Source organism: Anser cygnoides, chromosome 10 (genome assembly GCF_040182565.1).
Source record: "Anser cygnoides isolate HZ-2024a breed goose chromosome 10, Taihu_goose_T2T_genome, whole genome shotgun sequence".
Lineage (NCBI taxonomy): Eukaryota > Metazoa > Chordata > Aves > Anseriformes > Anatidae > Anser > Anser cygnoides.
Window position 1 is genome coordinate 18,824,899 of NC_089882.1, and position 24,421 is coordinate 18,849,319.

The following is a 24,421-nucleotide window of genomic DNA, read 5'->3' on the forward strand; positions in this document are numbered from 1 at the left end:
GATTTGGTGAGTTGGGGAGAGGGCAGGGAGGAGGGGGCTGCCGGGGGCTGCCGAGGGAGGAGGGGTTGCACACCTCGGGCCCGTGCTGCAGACTCACCCTCGTCCTGCTTCTCCCTCAGGGTCGGCAGAGGAGCGTGTGGAGGAGAAACCCCGGCACCGCTGGGGCAGTGACTCTCCAAGTGCTCGCTGTCCAAGTGCACCATGTCTGAAATGAAGCGGAAGGCTCCCGACTCGAGGGAGCAAGGTGAGAGAAAAGTATCCCGTCCCACAGGAGGGCGGGGAGGGGCTGGGAGGGCTGCCTGTGGCCGAGAGGGGAGGCAGGGGCAGGCAGGGGCTCCCCAACCACCCCGGGGCAGGGCCCCTCTGCTCCTTGGCAGGGGGGGCCCAGGTCGGGCTGTGGGTGCCTGCTGGGACCCTTGTGCCTGCTGTGCCTCCTTCCCCTCCACAGCCTCTGGCCCTGCCCATCAGCCAGCATGGCAGGGACAGAACAGGCCCTTGGGGACAGTCCCTCAGGGACACCTGGCCCCGCAAAGGTGCTCAATGGCTGTGCCATTTGCTCTCTCCCCTCCAGCATGCATGCTGTGTGGCCGGGCAGATGCTGACCCGAACATCTGCGGCCCCATACACAAAAGGAATGGACTCTGTGCCCACACGTTTTGCCTGGTGAGTTCCCCCAGGGTTCCCGTCAGCATCCCACCAGGGACGGTCCCTTCAACTATGACCCCTAACGAGATCCTGCTTTTTTCCATTCTATAGTCTCTTGCGAATGGCCTTTATCGGCTTGGATCACTACACGACGGAATTTTGGGATTTTTACTGGAGGATATACAGCACACAATCAAGCGGGCATCCCAGAAGGTGAGGACCTGATGGGAACAGGGAGGTTTGGGCCAGGAGATGCTCCCGCGAGCTTAGCCTGGACCCCAAGGCAGCAATGCCAGCCTTTCCAACCTGCTCCGGGACAAACTGCTGCTCTGGCAGACGAGCCTTGTCCGCCAGGGGGGTCTGCAGAGCGTGACCCAGCAGCGCCCGCACCCTGTGCCCTGCCCTGCCCAGGGGTGTGGGGCCAGCGGTGGCGGCATCGAGCCTGGTGCTAATGGGGCTGCTGTGTTCTTTTCAGCAATGCTTCGTTTGTGGCGAGCGAGGGGCCACCATCACCTGCACGGAGACAGGCTGTGAACGCAGCTTCCATCTCCCCTGCGCCTCGGAGGGAGAATGCGTCACCCAGTTCTTTGGGCAGTACAGGTAAGGGCTGCCAGCAGCAGCCAAGCAAGAGAGGACCCCACGCTGGTGCTTCCCAGCAGCCTGGCAGAGCCGGAGGCAGCGCCAGAGCCTGGATGGGCCTGGGGCTCCTTCACGTTCCTCTGCCCTCCTCGCCACAACCGCGGCAGGCCCAGCACTTCTCACCTTGCCCTTCCCTTCCCTCTCCCCGCCAGGTCCTTCTGCTGGGAGCACCGCCCTCAGCAGGCAGTGCAGGCAGCTCCGGAGCAGGACACCATCTGCATCATCTGCATGGACCCTGTGGGGGACAGCAAGTCCTACCACACCATGGTGTGCCCAGCCTGCAGTCACGCCTGGTTCCACCGGGGCTGCATCCAGGTAGGAGCCCTCCCCTCACCCTGCGCGCACGGCAGGTGCTCAGCAGCACCAGGGCCCGCTCACCTCTCACCGCATGTGTTTCTTCTGCAGGGACAAGCTGTGAGTGCAGGCATTCTCTACTTCCAGTGCCCCATCTGCAGAAACCAGGTGGAGTTCCGTTCCGAAATGTCCATCATGGGGATCCAAGTCCCAGTCAGGTTGGTGTCCCTCTGCCCTGCTCTCTAGACACGAGGGCACAAGCGCTGCGCATGGCCAGGGACTGGACAATTTCCCTCCCTTCTCTTGCAGAGGACCAACCTGGGAGGACGGCAACGCCTTTGCATCGCTGCAAGAGAGGCACCAGCGCTGTGATGTCAGTGAATGCCTTTACCCACAAGGCAGGGAGCAGGCGGAGGGACAGGGGTGAGTTGCCTCAGCAGCCATCTGGGGCTCTGCCCACGTCCTCAGCCTCAGCACATGCTGGGGGAGCCAGGACAGAGCACAAGGGATGTGCCAGCCACTCCCTGGCTCAGACACTTTGTCCTCACACCCACAACTCTTTGCTTCCCCAGGCCCTGGCAGCTGCTCCTGTGCCGCTCCTGTGCTGCCGAAGGCACCCACCGGCGCTGCTCCAACTTGACCAACAGCACAGGCACCTGGGAGTGCGACAGCTGCGCTGGCGTGGGCACTGGTAAGTGGCAAAGGCCTCATGCTGCTGGGCTGTGGCCAGGCCAGGCCTGGCTGCAGGAGCTCAGGGCAGCCTTGCCAGAGTCTCTCTGACCCTGGACGGGTCAGAGCCTCTACTGCCGTGGGTCTGGAAGTCCATCCCACTCACCTTCCTGTCTCCCCTTACAGCCTCCAGTAGCAATCTGGGGCTCGCCGGCCCCAGCACCTCCAGTCCAGAGGTTCTGGGGCCCTCCCGTGGCTCCCCAGCACCCGAAAGGAGCAGCCTCAGCAGCACCAGCAGCCAGGCAGCACCGGGGCCATCCCACAGTTCCCAGGAGACTGAGAGGAGAAGGCCAGGGACAGAACAGGGGACAATCTGCCAGCCTGTACATCAGGCCCAAGACACCTGGCACAGTCCCAGAAGACGCCGCAGGAGCAGCCGTGCTGCAGAACCCAGCGCTGGGAGCAGCACCCCCAGCTTGGCCAGCCAGAGGGCACCAGGAACCTCCAGTCACTCCTTGGTGCCTGAAGGCAGACACCCCACCGGCCAGCGGGGGCGACCCCGGACAAGAAGCCGCTCACCGCTGGAACGTCCAGCCCCAGATCCCCAGAGCCGGCCCCGAAGACGCCGCAGGAGCAGCCACGCACCAGAAAACGGTGCTGGGAGCAGCAGCAGCACCAGATCTGCCAGGGGGGCGGCATCGGGGTCCCCCAGTGGATCCCCAGGGCCTAGGCGGAGACGACGCTCCAGCCAGCAGGGGACGGCCCGGACAAGAAGCCGCTCCCCGTTACAACATCAGGCCCCAAATACCCAGAGGCAGACCCAAAGACGGCGTGGGAGCAGACGTGCTACAACCCCCAGTGCTCAGGGCAGCAGCAGCAGCAGCTTTGAAAGCGAAACGGCACCGGGGTCCTCCAGCGATTCCCTGGTGCCTGAACGCAGCAGCCGCTCCAGCCACGCCGGGCCAGTCCGGATGCGAAGCCGCTCCCGGTTACAACATCGGGCCCCAAATCCCTACGGCCGGCCTGAACAACGCCACGGGAGCAGCCGTGCTCCAGCCCCACGTCCTGGCTCCAGTCCCCAGCCGCCATCACAATAAAGCTTGCTGCCAATCCCATCTGTGCTGAGAGATCACACGCGCGTCGGCTTCAGCCTCACTCGCACGACTAAGCCGTGTCTCCCTGCTTCCTTCCCTCCCCCCCATTAAATTGATTAGGAAACAGGCGTCCAGCCCCAAATCCCTACAGCCAGCCCAGAACACGCTGCAGAACCAGGCATGCGCTAGCCCCAAGTGCTGGCCCTAATCCCCAGCCCCCAAGCCCAATACAGTTCTGAGCCAGCCTCTCCCCGCTCCCCTCGCCCATCTTCCCCCAGGCTGCTTGCTTTGCAGGGGAGCCCATGGCAGCGGGGACGAGCACTCTGGACACGCTCTTTCCCAGTGGCACACGTGGGTGATCACAGCACTGCAGCGCTGGAGAGGAGGTCGGGGCTGGCAAGAGGTGGGACAGGTGAGAGCAGGGCTGGCAGCCGGCTTTGGGCTCTTGTATGGCCTTGCCGTTAGCGCAAGGACTCGGCTTCGGCTTATCCGGGTTGCTCAGGCCACGCTCGTGAGCCTGCAAGAAAGGGACAAGTTTAACGGCAGCATCCTCCCCAGCAGGTTTGGGTCGAGGCGTCTGCCTGTCTTATGCCCGCTCTGGCACCGGTGCCTGTGAAGAATGACGTCGCGAGGTGCTGGGCCTGCTCTCTCAAGGAAGAACTACAGGCTGAGCACTGAGCCGGAGAAGTCCAAGGTCGCAGGTACGGGCTGTACACGCCTCGCACAAGCAGGACCGCTGTGGAGCGGGGTGAGCGCCCCTCGCCTCGCTTGAGATCGACTGCCTCCAGTGGCAGTGGCCGTGCTGAGAGAGGCGTGGTGGGGCAGAAAGCGAGTGAATCCCTGAGCCGAGGCGAGATTTTGGGAGGGCCTTTCCTGCAGAACGAAGGACTCCGCCAGAAACTCATGTCGCGGTGCCCTTTCTCCAGCCGTGTGGTGCTGGAGGACGTGGTGTTGCCTGTCTTTGTCCCATCGGACTCTGGGAGTTCCTCTTCCAGGGCAGACGGCCTCTCGGGTTCTCGGATTAATGCTTTCCTCGGAAACGATGATACTGCTGGGCAGTCCGTTTGCTCTTGCACCGGCCAACCCGGCACAATCCTGCTTGTGAGACCGCAAGGCTGGTATTTGAGGGCTCCGTGGCACCCACAAGTAAGGCAAGCTGCTTTGTGGGGCACCAGGGATTGTTTTGCACAAGGAAAGCTACTGCGAGGCATACAGCCTTAAGGAGGCTGTGAGTTAGCCTAGATGAGCTGTGTCTGCGAGCCTCTCTGTCCCCGCATCTTCTCCAGCACAGTGAAGAGATGTAGTAGCTACAGAGAACGTTCCAGGTACAAGCAGGACATCAGGAAGTGCAGTGGTGGTATTATTATTTTTATTTTTATTTCCCTTGGAAATGAAATTGGGTCCTCACATCCAGCTTTTGAAGTAACTTTATCTGGAAGTAGCAGAGCAGCGTTCCTGAGTACGTAGTTTCACGCGAGGGGACGACTGTACAGCCTCCCACTTGCATTGGAGAGCAGCTCAAACTGGAAGGAGCCCCCTGTTGCGGAGATGCGCTCCATAATGCTGGTGTCTAGGGCCGTCAGTGAAGACAGTGAGAAGGTAAATGGCTTCCTGAAGCTGTCTTCCCCCGTGCTGATCTGCAACCTGGAAGGTTGTTTTCCTGTAGTTATCAATTTTTTGCTTGTACTTGAAATGAATGGTGTGAGTTTACCTCCTGACTCCTGAAGCTTACTTTTCTCTCCTTTTTCACAAGGGATAGTGAACAGCAGGCTGCTGAATGCACTCTGGACATGCTCCGTCCCAGTGGCACACGTGGGTGATCACAGCGCTGCAACGCTACTCTGTGTTGGTGCGGCCTCCCCTCGAGTACTGTGTACGGTTCTGGGCACCACAGTACAAAAAGGATGTGAAACTGTTGGAGAGTGGCCAGAGAAGGACAACGAAGATGGTGAAGGGCCTAGAGGGGAAGACGTACGAGGAGCGGCTGAGGTCACTTGACCTGTTCAGCCTGGAAAAGAAAAGGCTGAGGGGAGACCTCATCGCGGCCTACAGCTTCCTCACGAGGGGGAGTGGAGGGGCAGGCGCCGATCTCTTCCCTTTAGCGACCAGCGACAGGACCTGAGGGAGCGGTGTCAAGCTGTGGCAGGGGAGGTTTATGCTGGATATCAGGAAGAGGTTCTTCACCGAGAGGGTTGTCGCGCACTGGAACAGGCTCCCCAAGGACGTAGTCGTGACACAAAGCCTGTCAGAGTTTAAGAAGCGTTTGGACTGTGCTCTTAGTAACAGTAACAGGTAGTAGTCAGAGTAGCTTGGGTGCAGGAGACGCAAAAGGGGCCTTTCCAAAAGGCCAATTATTTTTCCAATTTCTTATTATCCTTCTGGAAGGAGTGTTGGTATGTACTCCCCCAGGGATATCTCCCTGTCCCCTGGCACTCATATTTCCCATTTTTCCTAGCCCTTGTCAGTGTGCACAACCATCTGGAGCAGCCAATAGATCTAAGTAATTTCTGTTTTTCACCCAGGACAGCCAATAGACAATGATACTTTTTTCCGTTCTCTCAGAGCAACTTATAGTTTTCCCAGACTGTCTTTTCATTCAGATAGAACAGCCAACAACAGTTGACAATTCCATACTTTCTCAGGACTTTTTCCCCTTTTTCCAGACTATTTTTCACTTTTCTGGACTATACGTTGTCGGTACAGTTCCTTGGTTTTGAGCATACCAGTGGTATCTCAGGACACCTCTGTTTCTTAGGTACCCAACTGCACGTCAAAGATGCCAGATGTGCTTTTCAAGGACACTTTTCATTCACAGGCCTTGTCCCGGGCCAGATTCTCAGGCTAGCAGTTCTCAGACATCTTCTGCCAGTGTTTTAGCGGGCCATTTGTGTTAGTATTTTCCCCTTTATAACCAGACTGCCTTTATGGCTGCTCCCATCACTCCATCCCTTGGCCTGTGACCACTTGTGTATCACTATGAGACTACACCATATCTGGTGCATCTCTCTTGCCTCCTAATGTGCGAGGTGGAGGAGACGCATGTCCCCGTTAGGTCCAGTGGTGTCACTCCTGAGAGTGTTTGTTGGTTGAGACATGGGTATACAGTACCAGTTCAGATAAGAGTGATAACAAATAGCTATTTGATACAAAACAAAACGCAGAAAAGCACAAATCTGACAGTCAGAATGAGGACCAACATCATTTGGATATGTCGCACCTGTGTTTGGAGGCCTGGTAGCCAAAACCACAGCCATGTCAGCTGACAGGCCTTCGAGAACACATTGTTCTTGGGCTATTTGGTGGGAGGTACAGATCTGTCACTGAAAAATATTCACATCTTGTTTGATCTGTTTGGATTTGTTAGCAAAAAAGCAACAGGTAATATTCATTGATGCGCAAACACCTCCTTGTGAGGCTAAAATGTAGTCCAAGGACAGACAATATCGGATAGCCAATTGTGAGACCAAATTAATCAGTCTACTGTATACTCTTTAAAGCACCCACAGTAGCATTCTGGGTAATTTCAAGCACAGCAGAAATGCCAGCAATAGCTCTGTATAGTTCAGCAACACCTGAGTTTAGGTATAGCACATGTACCGACTTAGGAAATTTCGCTGGTTTTGCGATGAACAGGTTAGACATTCTGCACTTATTATGTACAGGAAAATGGTTGTGTTGGAAGTTCAATGCTAAATCTCTAGATCAAAATGCACAGGCAGTGAGACATGATATGGCACACGTACCTCCTAGCTGCAATGACAAGCTCCTGAAAACATTAGAGCTGCAAAGCCAGAACCTCCTCGGCGTTGAAATGGTAGGCCACAAGCCCTGCCCAGAATCTTTGCAATGTTTGTAGAATGAATACCATGGAACCAGGATCACAGGCCCTGGTTATTGTGGGGGATTTCAACTACCCTGACATTTGCTGGAAGGCCTACTCAGCCAGCCATCCGCAGTCCAGGAGGTTCCTTCATTGTATTGATGATAACTTCCTGATGCAAATGGTGGACGTGCCAACTAGGAGAGGAGCGCTGCTGGATCTTGTCCTCGCTAACAAGGAGGGTCTGGTTGAAACGGTGAAGGTTGAGGGCAGCCTTGGTTGCAGCGACCATGAGACGGTGGAGTTTGGGATCTCATGTGGCAGGAACAGAGTACCGAGCAGAATCGCAACCCTGGACTTCAGTAGGGCCGACTTTGGCCTTTTCAACCATTTGCTAGGGGAAATTCCATGGGACAAGGTACTTGAAGGAAAAGGAGCCCAAGACAGCTGGTTAGCATTCAAGGACTGCTTCTTCCGAGCTCAAGAACAGAGCAACCCAACAGGTAAGAAGTCAGGAAAGAGAGCCAGGAGACCTTCATGGTTAAACAGGGAAGTGCTGGGCAAACTCAGGTGGAAGAGGACAGTCTACAGATCATGGAAGGAGGGGCTGGCCACTTACGAGGAATATAAGGCTGTTGTCAGAGGATTTAGGGAGGCAACTAGGAAAGCTAAGGCCTCCTTAGAATTAAACCTTGCGAGAAGGGTCAAGGACAACAGAAAGAGCTTCTTCAAATACATTGCAGATAAAACTAACACTAGAGGCAAGGTAGGCCCACTAATGAATGAGGTGGGTGCTCTGGCAACAGAAGATAAAGAGAAGGCAGAGTTACTGAATGCCTTCGTCTCTGTCTATAATGCCAGTGACTCTCCTGAGGAGCTCTGTACCCCTGAGGCCCCAGATGAAGTCAGAATAAAGGAGGAGTTTGCCTTGGTTGATGAGGGCTGGGTTAAGGACCAATTAAGCAAGATGGACATCCACAAGTCCATGGGTCCTGAGGGGATGCACCTGCAGGTGCTGAGGGAGCTGGCAGAAGTCATTGCTAGCCCACTCTCCATCATCTTTGGTAAGTCGTGGGCATCGGGAGAGGTGCTTGAGCACTGAAGGAAAGCAAATGTCACTCTGGTCTTCAAAAAGAGCAAGAAGGAGGACCTAGATAACTATAGACTAGTCAGCCTCACCTCCATCCTTGGTAAGGTGATGGAACAACTTATTTTTGGCGTTGTCTCTAGTCATATCAAGGATAAAAGGGTCATTAGGGGCAGTAAATACGGCTTCACCAAGGGGAAGTCATGCTTGACCAGCCTGATAGCCTTTTATGAGGATAGAACCGAGTGGATAGATGATGGAAAGGCAGTGGACGTGGTTTATCTTGATTTCAGTAAAGCCTTTGACACTGTCTTCCACAGCATCCTCACAGCTACACAAGGAAGTGTGGTCTGGACAATCGGGTAGTGAGGTGGACAGTAAACTGGCTGAAGGGAAGAAGCCAGAGGGTTGTGGTTAATGGGATGGAGTCGAGTTGGAGACCTGTATCTAGTGGAGTCCCTCAAGGGTCGGTGCTGGGATCAGTGTTGTTCAATATATTCATCGATGACTTGGATGAGGGAATGGAGTGTGCTGTCAGCAAGTTTGCCGATGACACTAAACTGGGAGGAGTGGCTGACATGCCAGAAGGCCATGCTGCCATCCATCAGGACCTTGACAGTTGGAGAATTGGACAGGGAGAAATTTAATGAAATATAACGAGGGCAAGTGTAGAGTCCTGCATCTGGGCAAGAACAACCCCAGTCACCAGTATAAGCTGGAGAGCAGTGAAAGGGAGAGGGACCTGGGGGTCCTGGTGGACAGCCGGATGACCATGAGGCAGTACTGTGCCCTCATGGCCAAGAAGGCCAATGGTATCCTGGGGAGTACTGGAAGAGATGTGCTTAGTAGGTTGAGAGAGGTTCTCCTCCCCCTCTACTCTGCCCAGGTGAGACCACATCTAGAATACTGCATCCAGTTCTGGGCCCCTTGGTTCAAGAAGGACAGGGAACTGCTTGAGAGAGTCCCGTGCAGAGCCCCAAGGATGATTAAGGGAGTGGGTCATCTCCCTTACAAGCAAAGGCTGAGGGAGCTGGGTCTCTTTAGCTTGCAGAAGAGGAGGCCGAGGGGTGACCTTATTAATGTTTATAAATATGTAAAGGGGGAGTGTCAGGAGGATGGAGCCAGGCTCTTCTCTGTGACACCCAATGATAGGACAAGGGGCAATGGGTGCAAGCTGGGACATAGGAGGTTCCGCTTAAATGAGACAAAACTTTTTTACAGTGAGGTGACAGAGCACTGGAACAGGCTGCCCAGGGCGTCGTGGAGTCTCCTTCTCTGGAGACATTCAAAACCCCCCGGGACGCGTTCCTGTGTGATGTGATTTAGGTGTTCCTGCTCCAGCAGGGGAATTGGACTAGATGATCTTCCAAGGTCCCTTCCAATCCATCACATTCTGTGATTCTGTGATTAGAAAAACAACAACATTTTAGTAACCATGTTTGGCTTAATTGGCAAAAGGGGTTACGATCTACACAGCCAGACATGTCGTTTGGGCTGCACATGTCCCAGTTATTAGCCAACCGTCACCCTGTAGACTATGGCACGTAGAGTTAGGAGCCGCGAAATTAAAGTGTCTTTGACGAATTGTAGTATGAACATTCCCTGTGAGATTCCAAAGTTTCACTCCATTAAAACACCCCTCTGTTTCTAACTGCGCATTCATTAGCGCAGGCCCATGAGTTTTCAGGTCAGAATCAGTACGATACAAGCTTGCATCTCCCACATTCAACTCTGCTGTCGCTCGCGCTCCCCACGGGCCGCTTTTGAACGGCCGGGGAGGCGGCGCTGCTGGCTCTGCCTACACCTCGTCAGCCTCCCTCGTGAGGGCTGCCGGGTCCTGGCGGCTCCCTCGGCTGCTTCGGGTGGCCTCGATGCCGAAAAAAAAGCCCTGCCTGTCTCGATCCCCCGATCCGCTGCAGAACGCGTCTGCCCCGGAGCCGATCGCCTCGGATGCTCCAGCCAGCAGGGGATGGCCCAGAGAAGAAGCCGCTCCCCATTACAATGTTTGGCCCCAAATACCCAGAGGCAGACTAGAAGATGGTGTGGGAGCAGACGTGCTACAACCCCCCGTGCTCAGAGCAGCAGCGACAGCAGCGGCAGCTCTGACAGTGAAGCAGCACCAGGAACGTCCAGCGATTCCTGCATTACAGCGTCCAGTGCCAATCTGGGGCTCGCCAGCCCTGGCACCTCCAGTCCGGAGGTTCTGGGGCCCTCCTGTGGCTCCCCAGCACCCGAAAGCAGCAGCTGCAGCACCAGCAGCCAGGCAGCACCGGGGCCACCCCACAGTTCCCAGGCGACTGAGAGCAGCAGCCCCACCAGGCAGCAGGGGACAGAGCAGAGGACAATTCGCCCACGTTTACATCAGGCCCAAGACACCTGGCACAGTCCCAGAAGACGCCGCAGGAGCAGCCGTGCTGCAGAACCCAGCGCTGGGAGCAGCACCCCCAGCTTGGCCAGTCGGAGGGCACCAGGAACCTCCAGTCACTCCTTGGTGCCCGAAGGCAGACTCCCCGCCAGCCAGCGGGGGCGACCCCGGGCAAGAAGCTGCTCACCGCTGGAACGTCCAGCCCCAGATGCCCAGAGCCAGCCCCGAAGACGCCGCAGGAGCAGCCACGCACCACAAAACGGTGCTGGGAGCAGCAGCAGCACCAGATCTGCCAGGGGGGCGGCATCGGGGTCCCCCAGTGGATCCCCAGGGTCTAAACGGAGACGATGCTCCAGCCAGCAGGGGACAGCCCAGAGAAGAAGCTGCCCCCCATTACAACATCAGGCTCCAAATACCCAGAGGCAGACCCGAAGACGGCGTGGGAGCAGACACAACGCTGGAGTGATACCAGTGCTGTTCCAGCTACGACCGCAGAGCACAGCACTGTGTGGGCTGCTGCAGGGAAAGGTGACTCCGTCCTAGACAGACCCAACACAGTCACCGAAACCCGCAGTTTGCAGGCCCAGGGGCTCCTTTGTAGGGACCAAGCCCGTTTGTTCAGGGCCCTGAGACTGCTCTCTGGAGACAAAGCTGGCTTCTCATTACTTACACCCTCGCTTTTATGGCCCAGGCTGTCATTTTCAGGGCGCAATGCCTTATCTTTAGGGCCCCTTAGTAGCACTGTGAGGTGCAGAGCTGCCTTCTAGGGTACAAAGCCTTATTTGTGAGGAAACACCCCGCTTCTTCGGGTCCCAAATCCTCACGCTAGGAGACAAGGCCTCAATTTGAGGGCCCAAAGCCTCCTTTAAGGGTCCAAACACCCATCTGGAGGGACCGAAGCATCACTGTAGGGTCCAGTCCGTGAGCCAGAGACTCCAAAGGCCCAGGGTCCAGGTCTAAAGCCTCACCTTGACGACCAGGCCTCCCCACGCTCCCCCTCCCTCCCCATTTTAAGTCTTCAAAGCCGCATTAGTAAGCCCCCGTGTTTCCTCTCTAGGCTCCAAAGCCTTCTTTTCAGGCTCCAGAACATCCGCTTGGCATCCCAAGTCGTCTTCTGATCGCCTAAACCCTCAGTTTGCAGGCCCAGGGGCTCCTTTGTAGGGACCAAGCCCGTTTGTTCAGGGCCCTGAGACTGCTCTCTGGAGACAAAGCTGGCTTCTTATTGCTTACACCCTCACTTTTACGGCCCAGGCTGTCATTTTCAGGGCGCAATGCCTTATTTTTAGGGCCCCCAGGTGCACTGTAAGGTGCAGAGCTGCATTTTTAAGGTGCAAAGCCTTATTTGTGAGGAAAGCCCCCTCCCTCCCCATTTTAAGTACTATAAATATGAGGGGTTAGAGAGGGGTTGGGTGACGGGAAGGGTTGTGTTGTCGTGGTGGCTTGGGGGCTTACTGTACCCACCCCCGCTAATGTTTGCTCTTTTGTCAGCTTTGGATCCGAAAGTGGGATCTTAACACGGAAAACACAGGGGAGACTTTACTGCTCTCCACATCTACCTTAAAGGAAGTCATGGGGAGCTAGGGGTCGGCCTCTTCTCACAGACAACTAGTGATAGGACTAGAAAGTATGGCCTCAAGTTGCGCCAGAGGTTTAGTTTGGAAATTAGCGGTGGTTTTCTCGGGTGGGCAGCCAAGTTCCACCGCAGCCTCTCTCTCACTCCCCCTCCTGAATAGGAAAGGGGGAGAAAAAACGATACAAAGGGCTCAAGGGTTGAGATAAGAATGGGGACATCGCTCAACAATTATTGTGACAGGCTAAACAGACTCAGAGAAGGGAGACATTAAGAATTATTGCCTATTACTAACAAGCTAGAGAAGTGAGGAACAAAAGAAAGAAACCCAAAACACCTTCCCCCCATCCACCCTCCTCTACCTCTTTAACCAAGCGGAGCAGGGGAATGGGGGAATGGCGGTTGTGGTCAGTCTGTAGCACTTTGTCCCTGCCGTTCCTTCTCGGTCACTCTCTTCCCCTGCTCCAACGTGGGATGCAGTCGTTCCCAAAGTGATCCTGCGTGGGCTTCCCACAGGCAGCAGCTCTTCAAGAACTGCTCCAGATACGGGTCCGTACCACGGGGTCCATCCATCAGGAGCACACTGCTCCAACCTGGGCCCCCCACGGGCGGCAGCTCCTGCCAGGTCACCTGCTCCTGCGTGGGCTCCTCTCCACGGGCTGCGGCTCCGGCCCGCAATCTGCTCTGGCGGGGGTCCTCCACAGGCTGCAGCCTGCTTCAGTGCAGGTCCACCTGCTCCACCGTGGCCTCTTCCACGGGCTGCAGCGTGGAACCCTGCTCCACCGTGGTACTCCGTGGGCTGCAGGGGGACAACCTGCTTCACCATGGTCCTCACCACAGGCCGCAGGGGAACTTCTGCTGTGGTGCCTGGAGCACCTCCTCCCACTCCTTCACTGACCTTGGGGTCTGCAAGGCTGTTTCTCACTCCTCTCTCTCTCCCAGCTGCTGTTCCGCAGCAGTTTTTTCCCTTTCTTAAATATGCTCTCACAGAGACACAAACAACGTCGCTTATTGGCTTGGCTCTGGACAGCAGCAGGGCCCTTATCTAAAATGGGGCAGCTTCTGGATTCTTCTCACAGAGGCCACCCCTATGGGCCCCTGCTACCAGAACTTGCCAAGTAAGCCCACTACAATTTCTTCTCAGAAAGAATAGTCAGGAATTGGAACGGGTTGCCCAGGGAAGTAGTGGAGTCACCTGGGGGTGTTCAAGGAAAGGTTGCACATGGTGCTTAGGGACATGGCTTAGTGGGTGACATTGGTAGTAGGGGTAGTTGGACCAGATGATCTTGAAGGACGTTTCCACCCTTAATGATTCTACGATTCTGTGATTCTAATTAGGAGGCTTTGAACCCTGATGGTGAGAGCTGGCGAAAGGAGTCAGGGCTCAGACTGGACTGTCAACTGCAGTAAAGACGATTAAGACCGCTGGCTTTGTAACGTCTCTTGCTGATGTCTGGGGGAGACAACGAGCTCTGGTCTCACCCTGCTCTCGAGAAACTCTGTAGGAGAAGGACGTGAGGAGGGAGCAAGCTGTGACCCAAACGCCAGGTGTCCTGCGGCTCTCCCGGAGGGCGGCAATGCTGGCCCAAAGGTGCGGTGCAGGCGCCGCCACTCCAGGGCTGCAGCCCTGTCCGAGGGACATCTCCGCTCCTGCCTGTGGCACGGGGAGCGTTGCCAGCAGGCCGAGGGAAGCAATCCTTCCTCTCCGCCGCGTGTCGCGGGACCCGGCATTTGAGCCTGTGCCGGCTGCAAGAGCGGCCACCCTCTTGCTTGGGTGCCGAGGGCCCAGGCCCCAGCGTGGCACCTCCAGCCACCCCTGTGAGGCGGGGGCTCTGTCACAGCGGGTGCCAGGTAGCTTTGGGCGTCCCTGCCCAAACGGGGGGCGTGCGGTGGTGATGTCACAATGGCTGGCCATGGCGACCCGCGGGGGCGAGGAGCATATAAAAGGCTGCTGGGCTCGGGCCGTGCCTCAGTGCGATTTGGTGAGTTGGGGAGAGGGCAGGGAGGAGGGGGCTGCCGGGGGCTGCCGAGGGAGGAGGGGTTGCACACCTCGGGCCCGTGCTGCAGACTCACCCTCGTCCTGCTTCTCCCTCAGGGTCGGCAGAGGAGCGTGTGGAGGAGAAACCCCGGCACCGCTGGGGCAGTGACTCTCCAAGTGCTCGCTGTCCAAGTGCACCATGTCTGAAATGAAGCGGAAGGCTCCCGACTCGAGGGAGCAAGGTGAGAGAAAAGTATCCCGTCCCACAGGAGGGCGGGGAGGGGCTGGGAGGGCTGCCTGTGGCCGAGAGGGGAGGCAGGGGCAGGCAGGGGCTCCCCAACCACCCCGGGGCAGGGCCCCTCTGCTCCTTGGCAGGGGGGGCCCAGGTCGGGCTGTGGGTGCCTGCTGGGACCCTTGTGCCTGCTGTGCCTCCTTCCCCTCCACAGCCTCTGGCCCTGCCCATCAGCCAGCATGGCAGGGACAGAACAGGCCCTTGGGGACAGTCCCTCAGGGACACCTGGCCCCGCAAAGGTGCTCAATGGCTGTGCCATTTGCTCTCTCCCCTCCAGCATGCATGCTGTGTGGCCGGGCAGATGCTGACCCGAACATCTGCGGCCCCATACACAAAAGGAATGGACTCTGTGCCCACACGTTTTGCCTGGTGAGTTCCCCCAGGGTTCCCGTCAGCATCCCACCAGGGACGGTCCCTTCAACTATGACCCCTAACGAGATCCTGCTTTTTTCCATTCTATAGTCTCTTGCGAATGGCCTTTATCGGCTTGGATCACTACACGACGGAATTTTGGGATTTTTACTGGAGGATATACAGCACACAATCAAGCGGGCATCCCAGAAGGTGAGGACCTGATGGGAACAGGGAGGTTTGGGCCAGGAGATGCTCCCGCGAGCTTAGCCTGGACCCCAAGGCAGCAATGCCAGCCTTTCCAACCTGCTCCGGGACAAACTGCTGCTCTGGCAGACGAGCCTTGTCCGCCAGGGGGGTCTGCAGAGCGTGACCCAGCAGCGCCCGCACCCTGTGCCCTGCCCTGCCCAGGGGTGTGGGGCCAGCGGTGGCGGCATCGAGCCTGGTGCTAATGGGGCTGCTGTGTTCTTTTCAGCAATGCTTCGTTTGTGGCGAGCGAGGGGCCACCATCACCTGCACGGAGACAGGCTGTGAACGCAGCTTCCATCTCCCCTGCGCCTCGGAGGGAGAATGCGTCACCCAGTTCTTTGGGCAGTACAGGTAAGGGCTGCCAGCAGCAGCCAAGCAAGAGAGGACCCCACGCTGGTGCTTCCCAGCAGCCTGGCAGAGCCGGAGGCAGCGCCAGAGCCTGGATGGGCCTGGGGCTCCTTCACGTTCCTCTGCCCTCCTCGCCACAACCGCGGCAGGCCCAGCACTTCTCACCTTGCCCTTCCCTTCCCTCTCCCCGCCAGGTCCTTCTGCTGGGAGCACCGCCCTCAGCAGGCAGTGCAGGCAGCTCCGGAGCAGGACACCATCTGCATCATCTGCATGGACCCTGTGGGGGACAGCAAGTCCTACCACACCATGGTGTGCCCAGCCTGCAGTCACGCCTGGTTCCACCGGGGCTGCATCCAGGTAGGAGCCCTCCCCTCACCCTGCGCGCACGGCAGGTGCTCAGCAGCACCAGGGCCCGCTCACCTCTCACCGCATGTGTTTCTTCTGCAGGGACAAGCTGTGAGTGCAGGCATTCTCTACTTCCAGTGCCCCATCTGCAGAAACCAGGTGGAGTTCCGTTCCGAAATGTCCATCATGGGGATCCAAGTCCCAGTCAGGTTGGTGTCCCTCTGCCCTGCTCTCTAGACACGAGGGCACAAGCGCTGCGCATGGCCAGGGACTGGACAATTTCCCTCCCTTCTCTTGCAGAGGACCAACCTGGGAGGACGGCAACGCCTTTGCATCGCTGCAAGAGAGGCACCAGCGCTGTGATGTCAGTGAATGCCTTTACCCACAAGGCAGGGAGCAGGCGGAGGGACAGGGGTGAGTTGCCTCAGCAGCCATCTGGGGCTCTGCCCACGTCCTCAGCCTCAGCACATGCTGGGGGAGCCAGGACAGAGCACAAGGGATGTGCCAGCCACTCCCTGGCTCAGACACTTTGTCCTCACACCCACAACTCTTTGCTTCCCCAGGCCCTGGCAGCTGCTCCTGTGCCGCTCCTGTGCTGCCGAAGGCACCCACCGGCGCTGCTCCAACTTGACCAACAGCACAGGCACCTGGGAGTGCGACAGCTGCGCTGGCGTGGGCACTGGTAAGTGGCAAAGGCCTCATGCTGCTGGGCTGTGGCCAGGCCAGGCCTGGCTGCAGGAGCTCAGGGCAGCCTTGCCAGAGTCTCTCTGACCCTGGACGGGTCAGAGCCTCTACTGCCGTGGGTCTGGAAGTCCATCCCACTCACCTTCCTGTCTCCCCTTACAGCCTCCAGTAGCAATCTGGGGCTCGCCGGCCCCAGCACCTCCAGTCCAGAGGTTCTGGGGCCCTCCCGTGGCTCCCCAGCACCCGAAAGGAGCAGCCTCAGCAGCACCAGCAGCCAGGCAGCACCGGGGCCATCCCACAGTTCCCAGGAGACTGAGAGGAGAAGGCCAGGGACAGAACAGGGGACAATCTGCCAGCCTGTACATCAGGCCCAAGACACCTGGCACAGTCCCAGAAGACGCCGCAGGAGCAGCCGTGCTGCAGAACCCAGCGCTGGGAGCAGCACCCCCAGCTTGGCCAGCCAGAGGGCACCAGGAACCTCCAGTCACTCCTTGGTGCCTGAAGGCAGACACCCCACCGGCCAGCGGGGGCGACCCCGGACAAGAAGCCGCTCACCGCTGGAACGTCCAGCCCCAGATGCCCAGAGCCGGCCCCGAAGACGCCGCAGGAGCAGCCACGCACCAGAAAACGGTGCTGGGAGCAGCAGCAGCACCAGATCTGCCAGGGGGGCGGCATCGGGGTCCCCCAGTGGATCCCCAGGGCCTAGGCGGAGACGACGCTCCAGCCAGCAGGGGACGGCCCGGACAAGAAGCCGCTCCCCGTTACAACATCAGGCCCCAAATACCCAGAGGCAGACCCAAAGACGGCGTGGGAGCAGACGTGCTACAACCCCCAGTGCTCAGGGCAGCAGCAGCAGCAGCTTTGAAAGCGAAACGGCATTGGGGTCCTCCAGCGATTCCCCGGTGCCTGAACGCAGCAGCCGCTCCAGCCACGCCGGGCCAGTCCGGATGCGAAGCCGCTCCCAGTTACAACATCGGGCCCCAAATCCCTACGGCCGGCCTGAACAACGCCACGGGAGCAGCCGTGCTCCAGCCCCACGTCCTGGCTCCAGTCCCCAGCCGCCATCACAATAAAGCTTGCTGCCAATCCCATCTGTGCTGAGAGATCACACGCGCGTCGGCTTCAGCCTCACTCGCACGACTAAGCCGTGTCTCCCTGCTTCCTTCCCTCCCCCCCATTAGATTGATTAGGAAAGCAACGCAATTCCAGTAAGCACGTTTGGCTTAATCACATTGTCCAGAAGGGGTTACGATCTACACAGCCAGACATGTCGTTTGGGCTGCACATGTCCCAGTTATTAGCCAACCGTCACCCTGTAGACTATGGCACGTAGAGTTAGGAGCCACGAAATTAAAGTGTCTTTGACGAATTGTAGTATGAACTTTCCCTGTGAGATTCCAAAGTTGCACTCCATTAAAACACCCCTCTGTTTCTCTCCATTAAAACACCCCTCTGTTTCTAACTGCGCATTCATTAGCGCAGGCCCATGAGTTTTCAGGTCAGAATCAGTACGATACAAGCTTGCATCTCCCACATCCAAGTGAAAACCATGCTTAGGTGTGATTGTTGCACAACCACAATTGCACGCAGTTACAATTCCTTGCCGTCCCCACCCACGTTGAACTTGGGCATCATAACGCACCACGGGGCCTTATCACATGCATGGGCTTCGCAAGGCTGCTGTTGACAATTTGGAATAATGGGGAGTGGTATGACAAAATAAGGTAGATACCAAGATGTTTCAAGCACAGGTTCTGCTCGCCACCGATGTGGGCATCTAGTCCCCGAGGGTGATGTAAGCAATACCAACAAGACGATTTGTTACCTAGCTGCCGAATGCAGCACCAACAGCGCAAGCAGCCAGGCGGCACCGGGGTCCTCCTGAGGCTCCCCACCGTCGGGCAGCACCAGCCCCAGCACCGCCAGCCAGGCAGGACTGGGGCCCTCCTTGGCTCCCTGGTACCCGAGAGCAGCAGCTCCAGCACCCTCAGACTGACAGGAATGGGGATGCCCCACAGCTCCATAGTGCCCAAGAGCAGCAGCGGCTCCAGCCACCCTGGACCAGAGCAGAGGACAACCCGATCATGATTACAACGTCCAGCCCCAAATCCCTACAGCCAGCCCAGAACACGCTGCAGAACCAGGCATGCGCTAGCCCCAAGTGCTGGCCCTAATCCCCAGCCCCCAAGCCCAATACAGTTCTGAGCCAGCCTCTCCCCGCTCCCCTCGCCCATCTTCCCCCAGGCTGCTTGCTTTGCAGGGGAGCCCATGGCAGCGGGGACGAGCACTCTGGACACGCTCTTTCCCAGTGGCACACGTGGGTGATCACAGCACTGCAGCGCTGGAGAGGAGGTCGGGGCTGGCAAGAGGTGGGACAGGTGAGAGCAGGGCTGGCAGCCGGCTTTGGGCTCTTGTATGGCCTTGCCGTTAGCGCAAGGACTCGGCTTCGGCTTATCCGGGTTGCTCAGGCCACGCTCGTGAGCCTGCAAGAAAGGGACAAGTTTAACGGCAGCATCCTCCCCAGCAGGTTTGGGTCGAGGCGTCTGCCTGTCTTATGCCCGCTCTGGCACCGGTGCCTGTGAAGAATGACGTCGCGAGGTGCTGGGCCTGCTCTCTCAAGGAAGAACTACAGGCTGAGCACTGAGCCGGAGAAGTCCAAGGTCGCAGGTACGGGCTGTACACGCCTCGCACAAGCAGGACTGCTGTGGAGCGGGGTGAGCGCCCCTCGCCTCGCTTGAGATCGACTGCCTCCAGTGGCAGTGGCCGTGCTGAGAGAGGCGTGGTGGGGCAGAAAGCGAGTGAATCCCTGAGCCGAGGCGAGATTTTGGGAGGGCCTTTCCTGCAGAACGAAGGACTCCGCCAGAAACTCATGTCGCGGTGCCCTTTCTCCAGCCGTGTGGTGCTGGAGGACGTGGTGTTGCCTGTCTTTGTCCCATCGGACTCTGGGAGTTCCTCCTTCCAGGGCAGACGGCCTCTCGGGTTCTCGGATTAATGCTTTCCTCGGAAACGATGATACTGCTGGGCAGTCCGTTTGCTCTTGCACCGGCCAACCCGGCACAATCCTGCTTGTGAGACCGCAAGGCTGGTATTTGAGGGCTCCGTGGCACCCACAAGTAAGGCAAGCTGCTTTGTGGGGCACCAGGGATTGTTTTGCACAAGGAAAGCTACTGCGAGGCATACAGCCTTAAGGAGGCTGTGAGTTAGCCTAGATGAGCTGTGTCTGCGAGCCTCTCTGTCCCCGCATCTTCTCCAGCACAGTGAAGAGATGTAGTAGCTACAGAGAACGTTCCAGGTACAAGCAGGACATCAGGAAGTGCAGTGGTGGTATTATTATTTTTATTTTTATTTCCCTTGGAAATGAAATTGGGTCCTCACATCCAGCTTTTGAAGTAACTTTATCTGGAAGTAGCAGAGCAGCGTTCCTGAGTACGTAGTTTCACGCGAGGGGACGACTGTACAGCCTCCCACTTGCATTGGAGAGCAGCTCAAACTGGAAGGAGCCCCCTGTTGCGGAGATGCGCTCCATAATGCTGGTGTCTAGGGCCGTCAGTGAAGACAGTGAGAAGGTAAATGGCTTCCTGAAGCTGTCTTCCCCCGTGCTGATCTGCAACCTGGAAGGTTGTTTTCCTGTAGTTATCAATTTTTTGCTTGTACTTGAAATGAATGGTGTGAGTTTACCTCCTGACTCCTGAAGCTTACTTTTCTCTCCTTTTTCACAAGGGATAGTGAACAGCAGGCTGCTGAATGCACTCTGGACATGCTCCGTCCCAGTGGCACACGTGGGTGATCACAGCGCTGCAACGCTACTCTGTGTTGGTGCGGCCTCCCCTCGAGTACTGTGTACGGTTCTGGGCACCACAGTACAAAAAGGATGTGAAACTGTTGGAGAGTGGCCAGAGAAGGACAACGAAGATGGTGAAGGGCCTAGAGGGGAAGACGTACGAGGAGCGGCTGAGGTCACTTGACCTGTTCAGCCTGGAAAAGAAAAGGCTGAGGGGAGACCTCATCGCGGCCTACAGCTTCCTCACGAGGGGGAGTGGAGGGGCAGGCGCCGATCTCTTCCCTTTAGCGACCAGCGACAGGACCTGAGGGAGCGGTGTCAAGCTGTGGCAGGGGAGGTTTATGCTGGATATCAGGAAGAGGTTCTTCACCGAGAGGGTTGTCGCGCACTGGAACAGGCTCCCCAAGGACGTAGTCGTGACACAAAGCCTGTCAGAGTTTAAGAAGCGTTTGGACTGTGCTCTTAGTAACAGTAACAGGTAGTAGTCAGAGTAGCTTGGGTGCAGGAGACGCAAAAGGGGCCTTTCCAAAAGGCCAATTATTTTTCCAATTTCTTATTATCCTTCTGGAAGGAGTGTTGGTATGTACTCCCCCAGGGATATCTCCCTGTCCCCTGGCACTCATATTTCCCATTTTTCCTAGCCCTTGTCAGTGTGCACAACCATCTGGAGCAGCCAATAGATCTAAGTAATTTCTGTTTTTCACCCAGGACAGCCAATAGACAATGATACTTTTTTCCGTTCTCTCAGAGCAACTTATAGTTTTCCCAGACTGTCTTTTCATTCAGATAGAACAGCCAACAACAGTTGACAATTCCATACTTTCTCAGGACTTTTTCCCCTTTTTCCAGACTATTTTTCACTTTTCTGGACTATACGTTGTCGGTACAGTTCCTTGGTTTTGAGCATACCAGTGGTATCTCAGGACACCTCTGTTTCTTAGGTACCCAACTGCACGTCAAAGATGCCAGATGTGCTTTTCAAGGACACTTTTCATTCACAGGCCTTGTCCCGGGCCAGATTCTCAGGCTAGCAGTTCTCAGACATCTTCTGCCAGTGTTTTAGCGGGCCATTTGTGTTAGTATTTTCCCCTTTATAACCAGACTGCCTTTATGGCTGCTCCCATCACTCCATCCCTTGGCCTGTGACCACTTGTGTATCACTATGAGACTACACCATATCTGGTGCATCTCTCTTGCCTCCTAATGTGCGAGGTGGAGGAGACGCATGTCCCCGTTAGGTCCAGTGGTGTCACTCCTGAGAGTGTTTGTTGGTTGAGACATGGGTATACAGTACCAGTTCAGATAAGAGTGATAACAAATAGCTATTTGATACAAAACAAAACGCAGAAAAGCACAAATCTGACAGTCAGAATGAGGACCAACATCATTTGGATATGTCGCACCTGTGTTTGGAGGCCTGGTAGCCAAAACCACAGCCATGTCAGCTGACAGGCCTTCGAGAACACATTGTTCTTGGGCTATTTGGTGGGAGGTACAGATCTGTCACTGAAAAATATTCACATCTTGTTTGATCTGTTTGGATTTGTTAGCAAAAAAGCAACAGGTAATATTCATTGATGCGCAAACACCTCCTTGTGAGGCTAAAATGTAGTCCAAGGACAGACAATATCGGATAGCCAATTGTGAGACCAAATTAATCAGTCTACTGTATACTCTTTAAAGCACCCACAGTAGCATTCTGGGTAATTTCAAGCACAGCAGAAATGCCAGCAATAGCTCTGTATAGTTCAGCAACACCTGAGTTTAGGTATAGCACATGTACCGACTTAGGAAATTTCGCTGGTTTTGCGATGAACAGGTTAGACATTCTGCACTTATTATGTACAGGAAAATGGTTGTGTTGGAAGTTCAATGCTAAATCTCTAGATCAAAATGCACAGGCAGTGAGACATGATATGGCACACGTACCTCCTAGCTGCAATGACAAGCTCCTGAAAACATTAGAGCTGCAAAGCCAGAACCTCCTCGGCGTTGAAATGGTAGGCCACAAGCCCTGCCCAGAATCTTTGCAATGTTTGTAGAATGAATACCATGGAACCAGGATCACAGGCCCTGGTTATTGTGGGGGATTTCAACTACCCTGACATTTGCTGGAAGGCCTACTCAGCCAGCCATCCGCAGTCCAGGAGGTTCCTTCATTGTATTGATGATAACTTCCTGATGCAAATGGTGGACGTGCCAACTAGGAGAGGAGCGCTGCTGGATCTTGTCCTCGCTAACAAGGAGGGTCTGGTTGAAACGGTGAAGGTTGAGGGCAGCCTTGGTTGCAGCGACCATGAGACGGTGGAGTTTGGGATCTCATGTGGCAGGAACAGAGTACCGAGCAGAATCGCAACCCTGGACTTCAGTAGGGCCGACTTTGGCCTTTTCAAGCATTTGCTAGGGGAAATTCCATGGGACAAGGTACTTGAAGGAAAAGGAGCCCAAGACAGCTGGTTAGCATTCAAGGACTGCTTCTTCCGAGCTCAAGAACAGAGCAACCCAACAGGTAAGAAGTCAGGAAAGAGAGCCAGGAGACCTTCATGGTTAAACAGGGAAGTGCTGGGCAAACTCAGGTGGAAGAGGACAGTCTACAGATCATGGAAGGAGGGGCTGGCCACTTACGAGGAATATAAGGCTGTTGTCAGAGGATTTAGGGAGGCAACTAGGAAAGCTAAGGCCTCCTTAGAATTAAACCTTGCGAGAAGGGTCAAGGACAACAGAAAGAGCTTCTTCAAATACATTGCAGATAAAACTAACACTAGAGGCAAGGTAGGCCCACTAATGAATGAGGTGGGTGCTCTGGCAACAGAAGATAAAGAGAAGGCAGAGTTACTGAATGCCTTCGTCTCTGTCTATAATGCCAGTGACTCTCCTGAGGAGCTCTGTACCCCTGAGGCCCCAGATGAAGTCAGAATAAAGGAGGAGTTTGCCTTGGTTGATGAGGGCTGGGTTAAGGACCAATTAAGCAAGATGGACATCCACAAGTCCATGGGTCCTGAGGGGATGCACCTGCAGGTGCTGAGGGAGCTGGCAGAAGTCATTGCTAGCCCACTCTCCATCATCTTTGGTAAGTCGTGGGCATCGGGAGAGGTGCTTGAGCACTGAAGGAAAGCAAATGTCACTCTGGTCTTCAAAAAGAGCAAGAAGGAGGACCTAGATAACTATAGACTAGTCAGCCTCACCTCCATCCTTGGTAAGGTGATGGAACAACTTATTTTTGGCGTTGTCTCTAGTCATATCAAGGATAAAAGGGTCATTAGGGGCAGTAAATACGGCTTCACCAAGGGGAAGTCATGCTTGACCAGCCTGATAGCCTTTTATGAGGATAGAACCGAGTGGATAGATGATGGAAAGGCAGTGGACGTGGTTTATCTTGATTTCAGTAAAGCCTTTGACACTGTCTTCCACAGCATCCTCACAGCTACACAAGGAAGTGTGGTCTGGACAATCGGGTAGTGAGGTGGACAGTAAACTGGCTGAAGGGAAGAAGCCAGAGGGTTGTGGTTAATGGGATGGAGTCGAGTTGGAGACCTGTATCTAGTGGAGTCCCTCAAGGGTCGGTGCTGGGATCAGTGTTGTTCAATATATTCATCGATGACTTGGATGAGGGAATGGAGTGTGCTGTCAGCAAGTTTGCCGATGACACTAAACTGGGAGGAGTGGCTGACATGCCAGAAGGCCATGCTGCCATCCATCAGGACCTTGACAGTTGGAGAATTGGACAGGGAGAAATTTAATGAAATATAACGAGGGCAAGTGTAGAGTCCTGCATCTGGGCAAGAACAACCCCAGTCACCAGTATAAGCTGGAGAGCAGTGAAAGGGAGAGGGACCTGGGGGTCCTGGTGGACAGCCGGATGACCATGAGGCAGTACTGTGCCCTCATGGCCAAGAAGGCCAATGGTATCCTGGGGAGTACTGGAAGAGATGTGCTTAGTAGGTTGAGAGAGGTTCTCCTCCCCCTCTACTCTGCCCAGGTGAGACCACATCTAGAATACTGCATCCAGTTCTGGGCCCCTTGGTTCAAGAAGGACAGGGAACTGCTTGAGAGAGTCCCATGCAGAGCCCCAAGGATGATTAAGGGAGTGGGTCATCTCCCTTACAAGCAAAGGCTGAGGGAGCTGGGTCTCTTTAGCTTGCAGAAGAGGAGGCCGAGGGGTGACCTTATTAATGTTTATAAATATGTAAAGGGGGAGTGTCAGGAGGAT

The 24,421-nt window shown here is 55.9% G+C and overlaps 2 protein-coding genes across 2 annotated transcripts; both read left to right on the plus strand.

Annotated features, from left to right (window-relative positions):
- The first annotated feature begins 201 nt into the window (after positions 1-201).
- Positions 202-2,977, plus strand: LOC136791645 (PHD finger protein 7-like). Its single transcript, XM_067003388.1, has 9 exons — positions 202-244; positions 572-663; positions 757-858; positions 1,121-1,245; positions 1,437-1,599; positions 1,690-1,796; positions 1,888-2,001; positions 2,151-2,269; positions 2,796-2,977. The coding sequence occupies exons 1-9, from the start codon at positions 202-204 to the stop codon at positions 2,975-2,977; spliced, it is 1,047 nt and encodes a 348-aa protein (XP_066859489.1).
- An 11,383-nt stretch (positions 2,978-14,360) lies between these two features.
- LOC136791646 (PHD finger protein 7-like) lies at positions 14,361-17,136 on the plus strand. Its single transcript, XM_067003389.1, has 9 exons — positions 14,361-14,403; positions 14,731-14,822; positions 14,916-15,017; positions 15,280-15,404; positions 15,596-15,758; positions 15,849-15,955; positions 16,047-16,160; positions 16,310-16,428; positions 16,955-17,136. Exons 1-9 carry the CDS (start codon positions 14,361-14,363, stop codon positions 17,134-17,136), a joined length of 1,047 nt encoding a protein of 348 aa, XP_066859490.1.
- Positions 17,137-24,421: the final 7,285 nt, after the last annotated feature.